Below are 22,054 nucleotides of genomic sequence, written 5' to 3'. Positions count from 1 at the left end.
AAAAGAAGTTTCGCTAAGGTGGACTCATGAAGGAACAAACAGTTCACTGAAGCAACACAAATGACAGGATTATTTTGCTAAAGCAGGCATGTGAAAAGACACATGATAAAAGATTCTCCACTAATGACACGTATGTATTGGTCCACCCTACATGCATAGTTGAGCTTCTTTTTTATCAGGACTCCATAGAAAGGCCTCTCGACGATTACACAAACTTGGGCGGATCAGCGGAGTGATGTCAGCTGATACAGACTCAGACTCTTGTGCTGAGGTGAGACTCATGGTGAGGCAAAACTCGTTTGGAAGGTATATAAATAGGACTCAATAGACAGTGATGGAGGCTGGGCTTGGCTAGTTTACATAGCTAGCTCCTTGGGTCTCATCTTCTCTGACCTTCACTTCCTTGAGAGGCACGAGGAACTTCTGATGTTCCTGCTGGTCTTAATCCCTCTTGATTTGTGCTGATGCAGCTGAGGCCTGGCTGTTCCTGCTAGGTCACATCACTGCTGCTGATCTGGGTTTTACCGGACTGCTGATGTATCATCAGTAAAGTGTCTGGGAGTGGACGGAGGTACCTCTGCTGACCTATGAACTGAACTGCTAATTTCCTCACATCACAGATGGGATTTGCTCCACAGACCCATTTCTAAACAGGTCCACTACCCCCATATCCTAACCTTTCTTTTCCACTACCTCTGGTGGGTGGTGGATTAGAGGGGAAGTTGTTAAAATGTTTAAGAACTATCATTAAAAGTAGGCTTTGATCAAAAGATGGCCTAGTCGGCCATCACTGCAAAGAGAGGCCCATTGGACTTGCCAACTTTAGATGCCCCAGTACAGGGGAACACCAGGGCCAAAAAGGGGGAGTGGGTGGGTAGGGGATTGGGGGGGGGTGGATATGGGGGACCTTTGGGATAGCATTGAAAATGTAAACGAGGAAAATACCTAATAAAAAAAAATTTAAAAAAAAAAGTAGGCTTTGACGAAAGGATGGACTATCCAGAGACTGCCCCACCAAAGGATCCATCCCATAATCAGCCACTAAACACAGACACTATTACATACACCAGCAAGATTTTGCTGAAAGGACCCTGATATAGCTGTCTCCTGTGAGGCTTTGCCAGTGCCTGGCAAATACAGAAGTGGATGCTCACAGTCATCTATAGGACGGAACACAGGGCCCCCAATGTAGGAGCTAGAGAAAGTACCCAAGAGCTAAAGGGGTCTGCAATCCTATAGGTGGACCAACAATATGAACTAATCAGTACCCCCAGAGCTCATGTCTCTAGCTGCATATGTAGCAGAAGATGGCCTAGTCGGCCATCACTGGGAAGAGAGGCCCCTTGGTATTGCAAACTTTATATGCCCCGTACAGAGGAACACCAGGGCCAAGAAGTGGGAGTGAGTGGGTAGGGGAGCAGGGCGGGGGAGGATATAGGGAACTTTCAGGATAGCATTTGAAATGTAAATGAAGAAAATTTTTTAAAAATCTCAAAAAAAAAGTAGGCTTCGAAAAAATTAAAGCTACAGTAGGTAAATAGGGTTGGTTTGTTTGTTTTTTCCCTATTTACTAAGAGGACACTGTCTGACCACTCATACATCCAAAGCTAGGTAGACAGGATGGGCCTACTGCCTCCTGTACCTGGACAAATCCCAAAATATGTTTACTAGAAATTAACCACAAGAAGGATGTTAGAGAATTTACTCTACTGCTGTAGGTGAAGTGGGATAAACATGCAGTTCAAAGCAGGTAAGAGTCGTAGGTTTCTAGGTGCATTCTTAGGAAAGGAGTATGAGCCCAGCCTGAACCAAGTCCAGTCCCAGGCTGCTAAGCTATCCTTATATTTGCCTGTCTCGAATTTTATATAAAACATCTCTAAGATTCAAACCAATAAAGATAAAAGTCAAAGGATTCAACATAAAGAAAATGATTTAAACTATTGGAAATTTAAAAACAAAAACAAAAACTTGATCAGTAAGAACTTGACATTAATAAAGTTAAATCTCAGCTCTGTACTCTCCTTTAGAACTAAAGCATCAGCCAGCAAATGAAAGTAACAATTTAGAAGAATTCTATTACGGGATTAAAATCTCGACTGACAACTCCAAGCTTTGTTCATCAAGGGACAGAAGAAAAAAGGGAGAGGAGGAAAGCAAAACTTCACTGGTCCTGACCTAATTAAAATCCTTAAAATGAATGATGCATAGAAAAGACTGTAAGAACCAGATCTCTGGAACATCAGAGACTGAAGAAAATTGTAGAGATGCCTTGAGTGGCCCAGGCGTCACTCTCATCCATCTCTACTCAGACACCAGGCCCCATCCTAGCCCCTGTGGATTGACTAGTCCACCATCTTCTCATTACCAGGATCCAAGTGCTCGGACTTGAGTTCCTGCAAACGTAACATTACCCCTCATTCCCTCTCCATACTTGCTGCCACAGTGACCAGTGACCATCAAAAATTAAAACAGATCACTCTGCTGACTTCCCTAAATTCATTCAAAGACTGACAAGTCTTCAGGCATCTGAGAGACACTCTAATGGATCTATACTTATTTCCAAATCTCTATTTCACTATAACCTTGGCTCCCAATTCTTACAACTTGTATTGTATTTCTCACAAAATTCTGCATTCCCAAAATATATAGTCAGTGACCCCACTATCTACACAGATGGGAATAAAGAAGCTCACCAAGTAATAACTCTTACAACCAACCCCCCACCCACACCTTCAGCTTCACTGGACAGTGTTGATTCAGAAGGTGCAACACAGCCTGAGCACCGTGTCTAACAACTCTTCTATCTACTATGAGTTCATTCCCAACTTTTCCAACCCCACCACTTCAATGCACATCATGCTCACCTCCACTGGCCTGGTGTATTGCCCCCCTATCAGCTTTCAGCTTCCCATCTTATCCCTACACAGAATATTTACGTACTTCAGAATAAAGAGAAGTGAGTTTAGCTAGCCACTATACGTCAATGGCTCAACCCATGCAAAGGACTTAGAAGTTAAACAAACGCACATAATTCATCTTACTTTCCAAGACTCCAAACATACCTTCATCTGCATCTGCTGAGTCTCTTGGTAACTGGCATGCATTTTGTTTTGAAATATATTGTGTTCCTTTTCTAGTGTTCCAATCCGATCTTTCATTCTTGCTATAACAACACTGCTTCTTTCTTTCTCTGTCATCATTTCCTAGAATAGTAAACCAGAAAAGAAATATATGAAGAACTTATTATGACAATACCAAAGCAAGACAATGTTCTAACAGTAACATATCATGAATGCTCCATCAGGGCTGCTGTACAAAGCAAAGTCAAAGGTTAAAAAAAGAAACAAAGAGTCTCCCGCAGGCCTACTCTCCACTCGATGTTTATTTACAAACACTGTCCAGATTGTTTCTATCTAAAATGCACCTTTTGATTCAATCATTATAAAGGCTGTGAGCCTGACATAAATCCTACATGCTAATGTGATTATAAGAAAAAATATTTTAAGGCAAAACAGTGATTATTTCTCACTCTCCTTTGGAGTTCAATGAAAAGACCAAGAAAGGTGTTAGAATAGGAACCAAAGACAGGCCTGTCTTTTAGAGGAAGAGATGCAGGATATCTATAGCAAAAAATAAGTTAAAAATAGCTAAGTTAGAAAACAAAGACTTATTATCTTTCTAATTCAAATCTTAAAATATAAACTCCTAGAACAAATATTATCCAAGCAAATGAAAACAAGCAATGTTGGTTATCTGCAGGTATGAATACATCCCTGCTTTAAGAAACTGTGACAGAACTGAAGCTTTTATGTAATTTATTATTTATATACTTACATTTCATATTTTAGATTTATATTTGAAAGCTTTTATACTGACATACAATACACGTAACAGTTTATTTTTAGAGAATTACATTAAATGTATTTTTACAGAAATGTCATACTAAAGCCAGTTATGCTGGCAATCATGTACAATCCCAGCATTGCAGGTGCAATGAGGGTCTCAGGAGTACGAGGTCACTCTCAGCTATAGAATCAGCTTTAGACCAGCCTGGAATACCTAAGACTGTTCCAAAACTATGGGGAAAAAACTCTGCACTCTATTAAACTCCATATAAAATATGGTTTAAAAAAAAAAGAATTTTATTTTGAAGATAAGTCACTCAGATGTACATTTTATGCAGCTATTTGACTTAGTTACCAAGTATACACATCCCCAGTATACAGGACGATGACACATGGGTTGAAGCTGTAAAGAACCATTAAAGGGTATGCTCACAACAAAACAGCAAAAAGTAACAACCTATTTTTTTAAACTTCAAAAAACAGTACTAAATGATATTCACATCAAATATACTAAAGTTAACTATAAGGAAGCAGGCTTATAGCATTTTTGTGCTTGCACTGACTTTTCTTATTAGTCAAGCTCACATAAAGGTTTACACTGAGATGAGAGTCATGCATCCCTGTGGGGTGGTGATGAAATCGCACACACGCTTGTCTATACCACTCTATCTAATGGAGGAAACAAATTCTCTCCAGAGCTCCACTTCTATTCTCTCAGTCGACACAGATATTTTTAAAAAGGTTTGTTTGGGGTTAGATTTTTACCCCTCAGACTAAAATGTGTAAAGTTTTAAAGAAGCAGAATTTAAAAGTATAAGTAGTTATCACAAAACTTTCCACATATAAGTAATAAAGGCTTCACATGAGTAAATGGACATTATGCTTCTCAGAAGAACAGATCCACATCACATCCACGTAAAACAAATTCCTGTGTTCTGAGCACAATGGTTTTGCTATTCTCATTAGACTAATAAATATTTTTATTTTATTTGTTATATCATGAATGACTACAAGTCTTCCATATGAAAATCTTAAAACTATTTTTACTGTATATAAATTTGCTCTGTATAAATTTATTACATAAAAATTAAATTAAGATGTTAAGGCATATGGTGCTTAAGTCTCTCACAGCTTCCAACTCAGGAAACGCATCCCTGAACTGAAGAATGTCTTCACCTGAGTCAACTGCTTACAGCGCTCCTTTGAGGCAGCAGCATCTTCCTTCATGGCAGAGAGCAGCCTCTCCTTCTCCTGAAGTTGATGCAGAAGACCACTCAGTTCTCCTTTATTCGACTGTAATTGAGAAATCAGGACGGAATGAGTAAGTCGAAATGACCCAAAGAAGCTGTGAGCATGAAACAGCTACTATGAAGAGCCCACGGGTCAAGAAGATGTACGTCTAAAATAAAATGACTGCCACACACTAGTCAAATAAAATCAGAGAAGTCACTCGGACAGTGAATATTAGTAGGGTACAAAGCAGCATACTTTAACAAAGAAGTACAGAACTAACACTTATAAGCCCAAAAGTCAAAACAAGCAATTTCCCTCCTTACTTTTCCACAGGATTAAGAGACTATGAAATTACATGACCTCTCACCAAGAAGCAGCCATATGCAATTTCAAAACACAGTACAGGGAAGACCAACAGAGCAGTGACAATTGGACACGGTGCTCAACAACTCTGTCACAACATGCCAAGATGCCACCAGTGCCGTTCTCTGAGGTCAGGAAGCACTATTCCCAAATGAAAAAACAAAACAAAACAAAATCACAATGTCCCATTTGACATGAGAAACAAGTGCAGTTTCAGGCGAGGACTTTCTTGGAAGACAGTCAAGAGCTACCTATATGAAGGAAAAGAGAAGATGAAGAAACTGCATCAACTTTACTATTCTAAGAACACAGCGAGCAGAGGTGGGAGGAGGGAGTCACAACCTGGGAAGTCCAAATGGGTCAAAGACCTCACGGCCTGAACAGCCCCAAAGACGACACTGCACAAATTCACCATTCGCACCCAGCACAAAGACCATGCAAGAAAGGAGACCCCACGGAAGAGGGAAGAGCCACACTGGATGCATCAGAGCAGTTCCTTTCCCCTTCTCCTCCCTCCTCCTCCACCCTCAGTTCATGGCAGCCACTTCTATGTGCCATATATTCCCGGTAACTCCTGCCTGCCTCCACACTCTTAGTGTTGGCTCTGTGGATAAACAGTGGCCCAGGCCTTGGCTGTGCCACCATCCTTCTTTAAACTTCTTGGCCACAGCTGTGTTTGAGTTTTCAAGAAATTTTCATGAAAACTCTACTTCCAAGGTTTTGTCAGACTAAAGTCCTGATTTGGTGACTGTGGACTTGAGTGACAGTTTAGTGAGATTAACGTGACTCCCTTCCTTCAATTATTTATTTACTATTCTCCACATAAACAGAGCCTGACTCCACACTCTTGTCATACAGACAATACACAGTGTTTATCTGCAGCTTTCTCCTGCTGCCTGAACTGGCAGGCGTGAGGGGCGTGGTCAGAGGGAGCCCTGAACTCTAGTACACTGTAGTTCTATTAGAGTGTGCACACAGCATACCTCTGTGGTCATCGTTTTCAAGTGAATTACTACATTATCTATAGTGTCCCTGAAAGACCTGAAATCACTGTGTCAGGCAAACATTAGCTCTCCTTCACCTGTCTTCACTACCTTTTACGTCTCAGTCCTTTAAAAACATAGAATGTCTAAGCGAAGAAAACATTAGTTTTACTTCTTGGTTTTGTTTTTTCTTTTTTGGGTTTTTGGGGGTTTGTTTGTTTGTTTGTTTGTTTGTTTGTTTGTTTTTTCCAAGACAGGCTTTCTCTGTGTAGCCCAGGCTGTCCTGGAACTCACTCTGTAGACCAGGTTGGTCTCCAACTCAGAAATCCACCTGCCTCTGCTTCCCAAGTGCTGGGATTAAAGGCGTGCGCCACCACGCCCAGCGCTGCTTACCTTCTTTAAAGCTTCTTTTATCACACCAGACTTTTCCTTCAGCAGGTCTACAACACAAAGAGCTTCATCTTCAGAAAACATCATAGTCTTCAAGGACAGAAGGAAATCTTTAAATTTCACTTCAGCATTTTCTTAATTATAAACAAAAGGATGGCAAAGTTAGAATTAGAAACACAAACAATAATTTGAACAAATGTAAACATAAAAAAGACTTTAGGTCAAGTAACAATAGCTACTTTAGTCAAAAGGGGAAAAAAATAGTACTTATCATCTGTAACGTGGAAAAATTACATTAGCTAAAAGTTTTCCCAGACTGCAGAATACCAATATGCTCTTATGTTTTATTCCATTTACTTGTTTGTTTGTTTGTTTGTTTGTTTGGGAGCGGAGCGGAGCATACATATCAGATGACCGCTTGTCTGAGATGGTTCACTCCTGCCTTGAGTCCCAGGGCTTGAACTCAGATTGCCAAGCTTGGCAGCGAGCGCCTTCACCTCCTAAGACTACCTCACTAGTCCTACCCTCACTCTTAAAACCATGGAAGCATTTAGTAGATACTAGCACCTGGAGCAGGTGCTTGCAATAGCCTCATTTCCTTATTAATCCTGACTGAGTAAACCAAACTCCACAGATGAGAAATAAGTCTGGGATAATGATAACAATGCAGTCTGCTTCTGGTCAACTATAAAGCAGTGCTAGCCTTAAAACATCTCTTAGCCTCACCTACTCTAATCCTCCAGGGCCCCTGGAGAAACTCCCTTTCCTCAAGGAACTTCTCCCCAGACCCAAAGCAGCCAGCCTAAGCCTGTTTTACATGTCAGCTGCAAAACTCTGCCTTTTCTATTCAACTCTTTAAAATAATTTATTTTATGTTCATTAGTGTTTCCCCTGCATGTATGTCTGAGTGAGGGTAGCAGAAGCCTTGGAACTGGAGTTAGACCTTTTAGCTGGCATGTGGGTGCTAGGAATTGAACCTGGGTCCTGTACAAGAGCAGCCAGTGTTCTTAAAAAACGAGTCATCCCTACAACCCTCTTTACTCAGTTTTGAGATGAACTTAAAACTGCTCTTAAATATTCTTAAAAAACGAGTCATCCCTACAACCCTCTTTACTCAGTTTTGAGATGAACTTAAAACTGCTCTTAAATATACATTGAGACAGTATCTCTTTATGTAGCCCCCGGTTAGTACTGAACTTAGAACCCTCTTTCTCACTCTGCAGAGTACTACAAGTACAGGAATGTGTCCAGCTAAAACAGTCTACTTATTATAGGGGCTAGAGAGATGACTCAGAAGTTAAAAGCACCAGCTACTCTTCCAAAGAGCCAAGGTTCAATTCCCAGCACCCACATGCAGGCTCAAAGTCATCTGTAACTCCAGTTATTGGAGATCATATACCTTCTTCTGGCATTTACAAACTTCTACATTAGTCTATCACTGAAGGAAGTCAGGAGAAAAGTTGCTTACTGGCTTTTTCCCTATGGCTTGTTCAGCCTTATCTGCCCAGGGCATCGCTGCCCACAGAAGGCTGGGCCTGTCCAGATCTATCAGGAAGAAACTCCAGACTCCCCCACATACAGGACAGTCTGACAAAGGATGCATCTTCTCAACTGAGGGTCCTTCCTAAATAAATGATGCTAGCTTGTGTCCAATTAACAGAAAAGCAAAAGAACAGCAGTGTCTGAAACAAACTGCAACGTCTTTACGGTACATATAAACTTCGCTGCTCTTATAGAAACAATAGTTTAATTACAGAAAATGATGGCTGGTACTTTGCTATTAATCATTCTTCAGCAAGTGAGCATCAAAGCAGTCTATCTCAGGACCGCATTGTTAGGATGTCTGGTTCTTTTGTTTGTTTGTTTTTTGTTTTTTCGAGACAGGGTTTTTCTGTGTAGCCCTGGCTGTCCTGGAACTCACTCTGTAAACCAGGCTGGCCTCAGAAATCCGCCTGCCTCTGCCTCCCGAGTGCTGGGACTAAAGGCATGTGCCACCACCGCCCGGCTAGTTTTGTTTTTTTAATGTTAAATGAATTATGGATTAAAATTATGATAGAATTTTCAATCATTTCTGAAATGACCCTCAATGTACTTCTATCATTCTGTACTACATATTTATATGAAACAACTCTTCAGCACAGAAGATTTTAAAAATCAAAATATCAACACAGAAAAAGATACAGATGTTCTGAATAACAAATACTTAATTAACACTTAATTCTTTATGTAAAAATAAACAAGTCTGGGCTGGAGAGATGGTTCAGCATTTAAGAACATTGGTTCCTCTTCCAGAGGACCAGGGTCCAGTCCCCAGCAACAACATAGCAGTTCACAACTATCTGTAACTCCAGTGGATCCAAAACCCTCACCCAGACACACAGGTTGGCAAAATATCAAAGCACATAAAATTAAAATTAAGTCATAAAAAAAGTTAAAAATAAACAAGCCTATCCATCTCATTAGAATACAAATTTCCTATAACTTTAACAAATGGTAAAATTATATGTATACCAAGAATTGTTTTGAAACAAATTCCTTTGATTTATTAACAATAAATGTTTTCTTGTTATACCAATTTTATATACCTTGGATTGCATAAAAATTTCTCAAGCAAAAGATGGTTAAGTGTTTAAAAGTTCAGAAGCCCTGGACTAGGGAACCACAGTTAAGTCTCCTACCTCAAGATCTTATTGATCTTATGAGAAAATGTGCATCAGGCCAAGACTCAAAACCCTAATTTTACAACACAACAGATCACAACACTTTGCATACTACCTTTGTCAGTTTCAATCTTCAGCTTTTTTGTTCCAGATTTCTGGATTCCTTCAACATGATCAGGTTTAATCATATCAATAATTTCTCTCTTATCCATCATGAGATTTGAGTTAGCATTATCCAAAGGAATGTAAGTAGTTGCATGAATAAGGGGCTCGTCTACCAAGACTGCAACTTAAGAAAGAACATCATAGTTACTGAGTTGTTAAAATGAAGTAATTAAACAATATACAAACACTTAAATCTAATTACAAATGCATTGATCCTAAAATCTCTTATTAGCTCAATTTAGTTTCTAATTCCCACTTCACATTTAACATGATTTTTAACATATCAGTTTAATACTCTGAAATCATTCAAGTCATCTTAAATGGGTAGTGTATCTTCTCTAATAAGTGTTGAAAATGTTTCAATCTGTCCTTTAGCTACTTAACTCTTGTTTAATCTTTCTGAGATGAGATGTCACTATGCACCTCAGGATGACCCTGAACACAGAATCGCCATGCCTCAGTCTTCTGAGAGATGAAACTATAGCTGTGCTACACCACCAAGCCATGTTTCTGTCTGGACATACGATAGCCTATATCACTGCATTAGCACTCTTAAGAAGTCCATTTTTATTTATGATGATACTTCTGATTACCCAGGCGCCCATCTCCATGTCGAGTTTCGGTATTTCTGAGGATTAAACCACAGCTTTCTGTACACTTTCCAGCCTACACGTGATCGTTTTAAATTCAATTTCTTTCCTATGTTAGGTATAAACTCAGTTGTTTTTGCTTGCAATAGTTTCTCCTTCCAATAGGCATGCCTTTAATTTCTACAGCACACCTTACTAAGCTTATCAAGAGCACAGGAAGGGCTAGATACACTGGCACATGCAGTTGATCCCAGCACTCCGGAGGCAGAGACAGATGATCTCTGAATTTGAAGCCAGCCTGGTCTACATAGTAAGTTCCAAGAAAACCAAGGTTACACAGTTCTTGTCCTCAATAAAGGAGAAGAAATGGAGGGAAGCCTACAGATTCTACTCTCAATGTTGTATTTTCTCCCAGTGTAAGAAATTCTACTAAGGCCAGGAGGTAGTGGCACACGACTTTAATCCCAGCACTCACAAGGCAGAGGCAGGCAGATTTCTGAGTTCAAGGCCAGCCTGGTCTACAGAATGAGTTCCAGGACAGCCAGGGCTATACAGAGAAATCCTGTCTTGGAAAAAAAAAAAGAAGAAGAAGAAGAAGAAGAAGAAGAAGAAGAAGAAGAAGAAGGAGGAGGAGGAGGAGGAGGAGGAGGAGGAGGAGGAGGAGGAGGAGGAAGAGGAGGAAGAGGAGGAGGAGGAGAAGGAGAAGAAGGAGAGGGAGAGGGAGAAGGAGAAGGAGGAGGAGGAAGAGAAAGAGGAGGAGAAAGAGGAGAAGGAGAAGGAGGAGAAGAAGGAAAAGAAGAAGGAGGAGAAGTAGGGGAGGGGAGGGGAGGGGGAGGGGTGGGGGAGGGGAGGGGGAGGGGTGGGGGAGGGGAGGGGGAGGGGGAGGGGGGAGTGGGGAGGGGGAGAAGAAGAAGGAGGAGGAGGAAGAAAGAAATTCTACTAAGAATATGTTGTTCAGAGATAACAAATATCTATACTGAGATGAAAATCTCACTACATTCCTTTACAACCAAACTTTTGGGCATGAGGATGCAGCCCGGTGGTAAACCATTTACCTAGCATGCATATAGAGGGCCCTGGATTTGTATTACTTAAAGTTGGTGAAGTTTAATTGTATCAAATATATGCAAGTAATACTGTCTCATAACTTGTCTGATACATCATAATTTTAATGTAAATCAAATTTCATTATTTCTCTTTCTAAATTAAGTTTTCTAGCCACTGTGTAATGTGACAGCCCAGCACAGTTTGTGAAAGTACTTCTATTTAATCTCCATCAATTTAGAGTCAGGCTTTCTCTGGTAAATTCTGAAATATAGCAGACTGTTTTGTCACTTTTAACTGGATGCCTGCCATCAACACATGCAAATGTTATATAGGAAAGATTAAGAAATGCAGGGTAATGCAGATCTAACATATGTGAATTATTTTCAACTGATATTTTAAAAGCATGAATATTACATGTATTCTCTCATTTTTAAAAACTAACTTGAAAGTAGAAGCACAACTATAAAGGAAGAGGAAAGAGAGCAAGAGAATAAGGAGAGACATTAAGACAAGGAAAGATGGAAGGGATATATATGATCAAAGGGACACAGAGATATACAGACATTAACATATAAATAAATATACATGAACTTCACAGTGAGCATGTTACATGGAAGCCCTGTCCTGGCTGGCGACATAGCTCAGTTAGGAGAGTGCTCATCTAGCACACCAACCACCCAGGTTTGGTGATCACACCCCACAGAGCACTGGGGAGCTGGAGGCAGGAAAACCGGAAGTTCACTGTCATCCTCAAATCAACTACATGGTGAGTTAGAAAACGGCCTGAGCAGCAGGAGTCAAAACACCAAAATAAATAACTTTAAAAAAAAATTATTAGTGTGTTTGATTAACAGGTTAGTAATTATAATAAAAAATATGATACTTGGAAAAATTTAAGTGTAAGTATTTGGGAAATACTTTTATTCTATATAGCTTGTACAAACTTATTTTTCAAACCTATATTACAAATATTCTGCCCTTTTTAAATTACAGATTTAAACCCAAGCGTTCGTAGCATATCTACTAAAGCAATGCAACTACAAGATTGCAGAGCACTTTAGACTTGAATTAGCATCCCAGTGGCCACAGTGCACACAAAGGCGGGAATTAAAGAGCACAGGGCTACTGCCCACACCACTCTATAATTAGCATTCATAAAACACATCCACACATCTCACCATTTTCTGACTTTTGCTTCTTTGACAAGCCTTTCTTCTTTCCTAGTCCACCTTCTTGCTTAGTGTCTTGATGGGAAAGCAACACGTCCTGCTCTTTTGAAGGTGCCATCAGCATTTCCACCTTTTTATCTTGCTCTTCTTTATTAAATATAAGTGGGGGGAAAAATCATCACAGCAAATAATGAACACACCAGAAAAGAATAAATTAATCATTTCTACAATGCTTTAACTACAAAAAGTTTATCTTATATTTAATCTCTGTCACTACAAGCATCTCATCCCAGCTTTCTTACTCTACAATATCGTCTTTAATGTATGTGGCCCTTTTCTCTCATCTCAGAGCCATTCCCAGCCCACAGTATGGTCACCTATCATTTTAAAGATAAAAACCCTCCCTACTGGAGCAATTCCCACACTCCATATCCATTCCTTTCTATATGGACAAAAAAATAACCGGTACTTTCATTTCTACAGACCACTAATTGCAGCCTAATTGTTATCTCGTCCACTCCAAAAAAGGATTATCTCAACTTTGTCCCAAATTTTACTGCAATTAAAAAAAAATTTACGGGCTGGAGAGATGGCACAAGAGGTTAAGAGCACTGGCTGCTCTCCAGAGGTCCTGAGTTCAATTCCCAGCAACCACATGGTGGCTCACAACCATCTGTAATGGGATCTGATGCTGTCTTCTGGACTGCAGACACACACGCAGGCAGAACACTAAACAAACAAACCGTCTTCTGGTGTGTCTGAAGACAGCAACAGTGTACTCACATTCATGACATAAATAAATAAATCTTTAAAAACAATTTTTTTCCATCTGGGCATGATGGCACTTGGAAGCAGGGGCAGGTGGGTCTCTGTGAACACAAGGCCATCCTTGGCAACACAAGTCAGGATGAGTTAGCTCAGACTGCAGTTTGTCAAACCTAATCTAACGTAGAATCCCAGTCCCCTTTGTTCTGACCTTCCTTATCCCCCACACCGCTATGGGGTTGGTCTTGTCATTCTTATTTTGTGCACCTCTCTACCACATTCCGGCCCTGAGTAACTCTGGGACACTGTCTGAAGTGTACGTCTTTCTGCCTATATGAAAATGCCCCATAGAATCTGTTCTCACAAATTCTTTCCAAAAACTCTTTCTAAGATAAAAATCTAAACAGGCTGGGCGTGGTGGCGCACGCCTTTAATCCCAGCACTTGGGAGGCAGAGGCAGGTGGATTTCTGAGTTCGAGGCCAGCCTGGTCTACAGAGTGAGTTCCAGGACAGCCAGGGCTACACAGAGAAACCCTGTCTCGAAAAACCAAAAAAATAAAAATAAAAATCTAAACAGAGGCTGGAGAGATGGCTCAGGAGGTAAGAGCACTTTTTGCTCTTGCAGAGAACCTGGGTTCTGTCCCCTGGACCCACATGATGGCTCACAATCATCTGAAACTCCAGTTCCAGGAAATCTGACACCCTCTCCTAGCTTCTGAGGGCACCAGGAATGCAAGTGGTATACAGACAGACATGTAGCCAAATATTCATATTCATAGGCACATAAAATAAGAATAAATTATATGTATATATGTATATATTACACATAAAAGTTAAATGCAAACATCCCTCAAATCACCATTCCTCTATAGTATACTTGATAGATAGATAAGACAGACAGACAGACCGCCAACCAGCAGATGAATCTGACTGTATTAACCTGACTAAACTCTCCAATAGTAACTAACCTAAGACGCATTTCCTATGGTGGTTTAGAAGACCCATCATGACCTTTCCAGCTTTGTTCAGTACACTCTTAATAGTACTCTGGAGCCACATATCTCCCCTGAGCCCTAACAAATAGCTTTCTGTCCACACAGAGTGAGACCCAGTATTTACTTTGTAAAGTGACTCAGCCCTAAAGACAGCTTAGGCATGGCCTCCTCTGTAAACCCTTTACCCACGAATTTCATGAATTACTGTTGCTTTGGCTTCTGCACTTATATTATTTCTTCCATTCATCTATATAAATCACATTTTATCACTGACCTACACACTCTCCTTCCTAAGGCATGCAGTGTTCACTATTGCTTCTCTGGTAGCATATGTGGTCAGAGCTGCAAGCAAGCCTTTTAAGTCTAATGTAATCATTAACACTGTATATAAGAACACACAACGGATTTCAGTCCCTTGCTATGGTACCACCTCTCTGCAGCTCTAATACCATGTGACATTTCTCAGAAACTTTCCACTGTACACTTGTCCTCTGACATCCAGGAGGGAAACACGTTCTAGAACCTATACCTAAGCCTGAGACTGCTCAGCTCCCTTACAGAAAATGACATGTATTTCAGTATAACCCACAGACTTCTCCTGTATACTTTAAACACCTTGAGATTACTTATAATATATAAAGTTAATGCTATGTAAATAATTATACTGTACTGCCTAGAAAATAATGATTATTTTAACTGTCCATATTTAAAACAGACATTCTTTCATATACTTCCACAGACACGATCATTTTTCAAGTATTTTCAATCCAATACTTACTTATATATACATATATGTATGTATGTACCTATATACATGGGTGTATATGTGTGTGTATATGTTTGTGTGTGTGTGTATATATATGCATATATATGTATGTATGTACATTTTTTTAAATATGACAACTAGCCAGCACTTTACCAAGCTTTGGAATTAATGCCTGGCTCTGCACACTCCAAGTGACCTTTGAAGTCCTGAGACCCAGATCATGTGATCTTTTTCCACCATCATGACTTGTTATGCTAGTTTCTACAGCTGCTATGTGACTCATCTCTGAAGGCCCAGTGCTTACAGTTTGAAAACTGAATCAAAAGTGAGAAACAATGTTTCACCTTTTCAACTCCTATCACACTGATTACAAAGTGTTCACTAATATGTCCCTGTCAATAACTACAAGCCCTTATAAGCCACCAACCTCAGGTTTATAAATTTCCAACGAATATTTTATATAGTTATAGATGAAATTTAAAGTGTCTATTCCTGGTAATTTTTAACACCAATTCCTGCTAAGGAAAGCAATCAGTGAGGTGAAGGATCTATTTCAGAGTCGCTTCATATAATCATGCAATGAGTTAAAAAGATTATGTACCGCTTCCATTTTTAGACTTCTTCTGCCCTGCTTTCTTCTTCAAGGCAGCTGCTTCGAGGGGTGGGGGTGGGGCCGGCTGTTTGGTAACTAGGACAGGTTCCACTTTTTTGCCTGGGATCTTTGATGCATCACTTTCTTTGATGACCTGCTCTTCAAGGGAAGGTTTTTGTTTCTTCTCCTTCTTCTTTCTTTCCCTAACACTACTGGAAGTTTCTGCCACATTCAGTGGAGCAGGTACAAACTGTTCATCCTCCGCGGGAGAAGCATCGGATAATTTAAAGTCCCGAGGCACGTGCTCAGAATCAGATTCACGAAGGGTCCCATTCTGGATTTCTTTCTTTTTATTCTTCTTCTTTTCTGCCTTCTTTTTATCTGTTTTTGTAGAAATCAACTTTTGCTCTCTTTTTTGTTTTGCAAGAACTTCATCATATAATGTTTCTTTCATGAAAAGCCAGAAGAAAAGGAAAATGACGGTAATAACTACTGAAGGGATGAGGACAACAAAATACGTTGACTCGTACAGCTCCATAGTCTTCTCTTAACGAGAGCCTGTGCAGAATCTAAATGAGGAGGCAATAATGACAGAGAAAACAGTCAATTATATAAATAAGTAAACTGCTAGCACCCTGCCCTGACAGTTAGCACTTCAGATTTAATCCCATCTTACTCAGAACACAAAACAGGTCAGCTGTTTAAACCATGGCTGTTGCCTGCACCTCAACTATACTATAAGGGGAAGTGGGTAGTTAGTGAGAAGTGTAACAGACCCTTCCCTTCTCACACCATGTGACAAGACCCTAAAAGGGGGTAGGGGCGAGGGGAGGGTGTGTCTTCTCCACTGCCCTCCCTCTTTTTGGCAAGGTAGCAGGTGAAAGACAGTCATGACAAGTACTGCTAGAAGTTGAACCCAGAGTTCAAGGCCAGCCTGGTTTACAGAGTGAGTTCCAGGACAGAAAAAGAAAAAAAGAAAAAGAAAAAGAAAAAGAAAAAAAAAAAAAACTACTTAAATGTGGAGCCATTGTTCTTATAGTCATTTTAGAACTTTGCTTTAGCAGAGGATTTTAACAAATTTCCAATATTTACAAGATGACATAAAGGGACCTGGGACAGTGTGGCATTTGGGAGGCTGAGAAGGAGGACCATGAAGTGAAGTGAAACTCAACCTGGGCCATATAAGATTCAATCTCTGAATGAATAAGTGTGTGTGTGTGTGTGTGTGTGTGTGTGTGTGTGTGTGTGTAGTAAAAGAGCTGTTCATGTCTATCTGTAAATTGCCAAACCAAATGGATAAGACTGGATATGGTAATCACAGGCAGCTTTAAGCTACTAAAATCTACTTTGTCTTTCAATTAATTGATAGCTCATTTTAAAACACAGTGCATTCTTAATTCAAGTTATACCTGAAATGGCCTACATCTAAAATTGAAACACATTCTGCAAACAAAATAGTTCAACAGACACAATATTAATCTTTCTGACTAAAATTAACTTTCCACAAGCAATTTACTAAGGTAAGATTTCACAAGTTCAAGGGAGAAACAGAACACATGTTAACTTAGTGGTTCTCAAGTGGGTCATAAACACTTTGGGGTGGGGTTACAACCCCTTCAGAGAGGCTGCCTAAGACCATCAGAAAACACAGATATTTACAATTCCTAACAGTAGCAAAATTACAGTTATGATGTAGCAATGAGAATCATTTTATGGTTGGAGTCACCACAACATGAGGAACTGTGTTAATGGATCACATTAGGAAGGTTTAAGAGCCAGTGAGAGGTTTGGAATTGATCTTTTCTGATAACTCATCTAATCTGTATGTCAATTAAGCACTCTCTGTTCTGTTTGCCTAAGTTAGCTACTCGTCAAGTGAGATGCTTTTAACGATCGGTGTTTTGTCTTTTTGTTTTTGTTTTTAAGTAAACAATGGATGGATGGATGGATGTGTGTATGTGTGTGTGTGTGTGTGTATAGATATAGATATAGATATAAATAAATATCCATCCTACGCCAGGACACTGGAGTCAGAAGAAAAATAAGGTGATACACATGTCAAAGTTTTGCCTTAGGAAAACAAGCTAAGGTACTTTGCAGCAGACACAGAAGCTAAAAGAATAAGCTACACCTGTACATCTATACGCATGATGACTTCCAGATCTTCCTCTGTGATCATACTGACCAGGTTCACCGAGACAGAAATGAAAGGCACCAAGTGCCCAAGGCAAAGACCAAACACCAGACCACAGAGATCTGAAACTCTCCCTGGGGTTCTGCTCAGGGTCTGTAGAGTTTCTATGTCTGTTTTTAGATCCCACAAACCTGAAGGAATGGTGCTGTCTTCCTTTGGATTTTCATGGGTGTGGTGGTTTGAATGTGCTTGGCCCATGGTTAATAGCACTATTAGGAGGTGTGGCCTTATTGGAGGAAATGTGTCACTGTGTAGGCAGGCTTTGAGGGTTACCAGTGCTCAAGCTCCGCCCAGTGTGGAAGAGACAGTCCCCTCCTGGCTGCCTTCAGTTTAAGACTACTTCTCCAGCATCATGTCTACCTGCACACTGCAGTGCTTCCTGCCATGATGATAAAGGACTGAACCTCTCAAACTTTAAGTTGTCACCAATTAAATGTTCCTTAAAGAGTTGCCTTGGTCATGATGTTTCTTCATAATGGAAACCCAAAGTTTCCAAATGGCATTCCCTCAAAACTTGAATTTCCTTTTGCTTGTACTCAATGTTCATGTCATTCTGTATATATGTAGAGGACCCACAATATTAAGACACATAGCAGCATAACATAAAAACTGAAGACATAAAACACTCAGCATCAAGGTCAACTCAGAGTTTAACTATTAAGACTACAAGTACTTGGGGGTTACTCATTTGATAGAGTGCTTGCCTGCACAAAGTTCCAATCAGTTTAAACTGGGTATTCTAGTACAAATTCAAAGCAAGCTTGGGTTACATAAGACTATCTAAAAATAAATAAACAAAAAGCCCTAAGTACTATGACTTTTGTTTAAATTCTATTTTACTAAAGTCAAAAATCCTAATTTTGTATGATTAATGATAAATTTAGTAACTAGAAATAAGGAAAGAACACAATAAGAGCCACTTGCCTTGAGATGTTAGGCTTTGACTTAAAAAAGGTTACAAAATGTTCAGTTCCGTTTTGGTTTCAGGTAAGTGTTTAATAAATAAGCATATATTTTATTCACTGGTATACCTAAAATTCACATTGCATCTATAGGCAACAGTTATATACGAAGGGGGAAAGCTGGCAATAAGGGGCTCAGAACAAAATAAAAGAGAATTCAGGAAAAAAGTGGAGAAGAAAGGAACTTAGCCCATGATGAGGTAATGGGAAAGAGGGTTGAGACAAAGTTAACTTAGCTGTAGTTGACAGAAATCCCATCTTTAAATTTGTCTAAGCCCACTGTATACAATGCAGTATGTATGTCAAATTGGTAACAGAGAGACTAGCAGAGGGTTCTGTCTCGGCCAAATTTAGCAAAAGTGACCTATGTCCCCTTATTAGGCATGGAGTATCAATATCTTTTCAACATGCATATAATTATATACAAGTTTTAATGGATTCTAATCTGAATGCTGCAAACAGCCAACAAGGGTAAACAATCAGGAGTGCAATGTGCACAAGATCAAAAGAAATCAAGCTTAAACTTTGCTCCAAGCACATCCTTCAAGAAATTTATGAAATACACTGACTATATCTTTACTACCAAAAAAAAGTATCCCACTTTTGTTTCCAAATAATTTTCAGATACTCTCAAGGGCCACACATTTTTGCACAAAAACTTTGCTCTAAGTAAGAATCAAAGATTTGAACCCTGCAGTGCATCTAAAGAACTGCGAAAATATTAAGTTAGCAGTCTAGAGGAAAGAGTCACCTGATGGTGGTGCACAGGCCTGGCATACATGAATCCCACAACACCACAAAACAAAGATGCCACAAAATGAAAAAAAGATGGAGAAACAAGATTCAGACGCTGCATTTCAGAGTCTGTGTTATGCATGATAACCATCTTGCTCTTAAATTCCATCAACTTGTCCTCCAAGATATATATGTTCTCTTACAAAAACTGAGCTATGTCACCGAATTAAATTGAATTGTATACATGCCTTAAAGGGCACAAATGCTAGGTTATATTAGGTATATGTATAGTACAAATAATGGTAGAGCAATGTGGCGATTCATGGCTGAAGACCAGCACTTTTAGGCTGAGAAAGGAGGATCAGGGAAGAGGCCAACTGGACCATTCAGTAAGATCTGTCCCAAAGATATTCATTTGTTTTGGTTTCCTTTTTTGGTTTGTTTAGCTTGGTTTTCCAAGACAAGAGTTCTCTGTCAGTTCTGAAATTCATTCTGTAAACCAGGCTGGCCTCAAACTCACAGAGATACACCTGTTTCTGCCAGCCAAGTGTTAAAGGCATGTGCTACCAAAGCCTGGCTGAAAATATTTAAATCTAAAAGTAATTTTAAGACTTTCAATCAAACTACTTAACTGGTAAAAGTGTACTGTGTATACACAGAGAGATGGATTTCACTGTTTTTAATAGGAAAACAAATTATTTCAATGTGAACTATCTACAGAAACATTATACAATTAACAGAGTGAAGATTGTGATGCAGAAAAAATACATTAGAGCCCGGTGTGGTGGCGTACTCCCAGCACTCTGGAGGCAGAGGCAGCCGGATTTCTGAGTTCGAAGCCAGCCTGGTCTACAAAGTGAGTTCCAGGACAGCCAGGGCTACACAGAGAAAGCCTGTCTCAAAAACCAAAAAAAAAAAAAAAAAAAAAGAAAAAAGAAAAGAAAAGAAAAAATACATTAGAGCATTTATATTGAACATAACAGCTATATAAACTGAGACTATGCATAAAAAAACAAGAACTGTTGGGGGTTTTTTAGCCCTGGTTATCCTGAAGTAGCTTTTTAGATCAGACTAGCCTCCAACTCAAAAGATTAAACTGCCTCTGTCTCCCAAGTGCCAGGATTAAAGACGTGAGCCACTATGCCAGGCTAGGCATCACTCTTAATGTACTGCATTATGCTTATTTTAGATAAGATCTTAGAGGAGGCAGCTCAGGCTGTCCTCGTACTTCCAAATATGGAATTGTTGGTATGGATCAACATACTTAGCTATGTTATACTTATAAAACTAAAAACAGAAATAAAAAAATTGTTTGCCCATAGCTGGAGAGAAAGCTCAGCCATTAACAGCACTGGCTGCTCTTCCAGAAGACCTCAGTTCAAGTCCCAGCAGCCACAGGGCAGCTCACAACCGTGTGTGACTCCAGCTCCAGAGGCTCTGGTACCCTCACACAGACATACCAGGAGGTAGAACATCAGTGCACATAAAAATAAATATTTTACAAATATATAGTCTAGGGCTTTGCTGTGAGAGAGAAAAACCCACAGGTTCAGAAGGAACCCGGCATTTCTGCTGGCAGAATGAAAAACTATCATCAAATACTGTTAGAGCTCACATAAGAGGATGAGCTCTGAACTCGCTCTGCTTACTGCCATGTTCACTTCTTCCTGCATCTACTAACATACCTACTTTTATTTTATTTATTTATTCTTTTTGGTACTACACTTAATAAAATTATATCATCTGGATGATTTAAAAGAACAATTGGAAGCTAGGCAGTTGTGACAAATGCCTTTTTTTTCCTTTCTTTCTTTTTTTTTTTTAAAGATTTATTTATTTTATTTATATGAGTACACTGTAGCTGTCTTCAGACACACCAGAAGAGGATATCAGATCTCATTACAGATGGTTCTAAGCCACCATGTGGTTGCTGGGAATTGAACTCAGGACCTCTGGAAGAGCAGCCAGTGCTCTTAATCACTGAGTGAGCCATCTCTCCAGCCCATGACGAATGCCTTTAATGGCAGGGCAGGAGGCAGATGAATCTCGAGTTCAAGGCCAGCCTTGGCTACACAGAGAAGCCTTGTCTTGAAAAACAAAACAAAACAAAAGAACAATTGGGGAAAAAAATATCAAAACACAAGACTAAACAAACTAAAAGTGGTTCTTGCCCCCATTTTTGTACATTCACCAAACAACAATGCCACATACAAAAAACTATCCAAATTCAGGTAATTTTCAATCTAAGAACATTAAATTCCTTCACTATATAAAAAAAAAATGGAACAGAAAAACTAAATGAATATACCTTTAAAAGATGCACATGTTCATGAGTGAGCCCATAAGCATTCTATTCAATGGACAATGAGCTGTGAGGCCTACAGCAAACAAGCTCATTACATCCTGGTAAACACAATCTGTAATCTGATCACCGAGCCTAAATACCAGCATTCCAAACAGACTACAGTCCCTAATCTTATGTTACTTTTTTTAAAGGCAAATGCATTTTTTTAAGAAAAATGGTTCATTTGTAGGCAATATGCTGTATTGATAAGCAATGCCTATTACTGTGGCCAAAATATCCAAAGACAATACCAAGG

General features: G+C 39.5%; 1 protein-coding gene across 53 annotated transcripts in view; it reads right to left on the bottom strand.

Annotated features, from left to right (window-relative positions):
• The window catches only part of Ktn1 (kinectin 1), an 88,291-nt gene that overhangs the window by 56,677 nt on the left and 9,560 nt on the right, over positions 1-22,054 (bottom strand). For 45 of the 53 annotated variants that reach the window (XM_030247668.1, XM_011244972.3, XM_006518629.4 and 42 more), the window contains 6 exons: positions 15,573-16,132; positions 12,455-12,592; positions 9,590-9,763; positions 6,818-6,948; positions 5,022-5,138; positions 3,063-3,203 (listed from right to left, as the gene is read on the bottom strand). In XM_030247668.1, the coding sequence (XP_030103528.1) occupies positions 3,063-3,203; positions 5,022-5,138; positions 6,818-6,948; positions 9,590-9,763; positions 12,455-12,592; positions 15,573-16,101 (1,230 nt within the window). In that variant the 5' untranslated portion in view covers positions 16,102-16,132. Of the gene's footprint in view, positions 1-3,062; positions 3,204-5,021; positions 5,139-6,817; positions 6,949-9,589; positions 9,764-12,454; positions 12,593-15,572; positions 16,133-22,054 lie in introns of those variants that run through there. The other 8 variants (XM_006518630.4, NM_001379489.1, NM_001379488.1 and 5 more) reach the window with 3 other exon arrangements.

Source organism: Mus musculus, chromosome 14 (genome assembly GCF_000001635.26).
Source record: "Mus musculus strain C57BL/6J chromosome 14, GRCm38.p6 C57BL/6J".
In the NCBI taxonomy this organism is placed as follows: Eukaryota; Metazoa; Chordata; class Mammalia; order Rodentia; family Muridae; genus Mus; species Mus musculus.
This window is presented reverse-complemented; position numbering and strand designations above follow the sequence as displayed.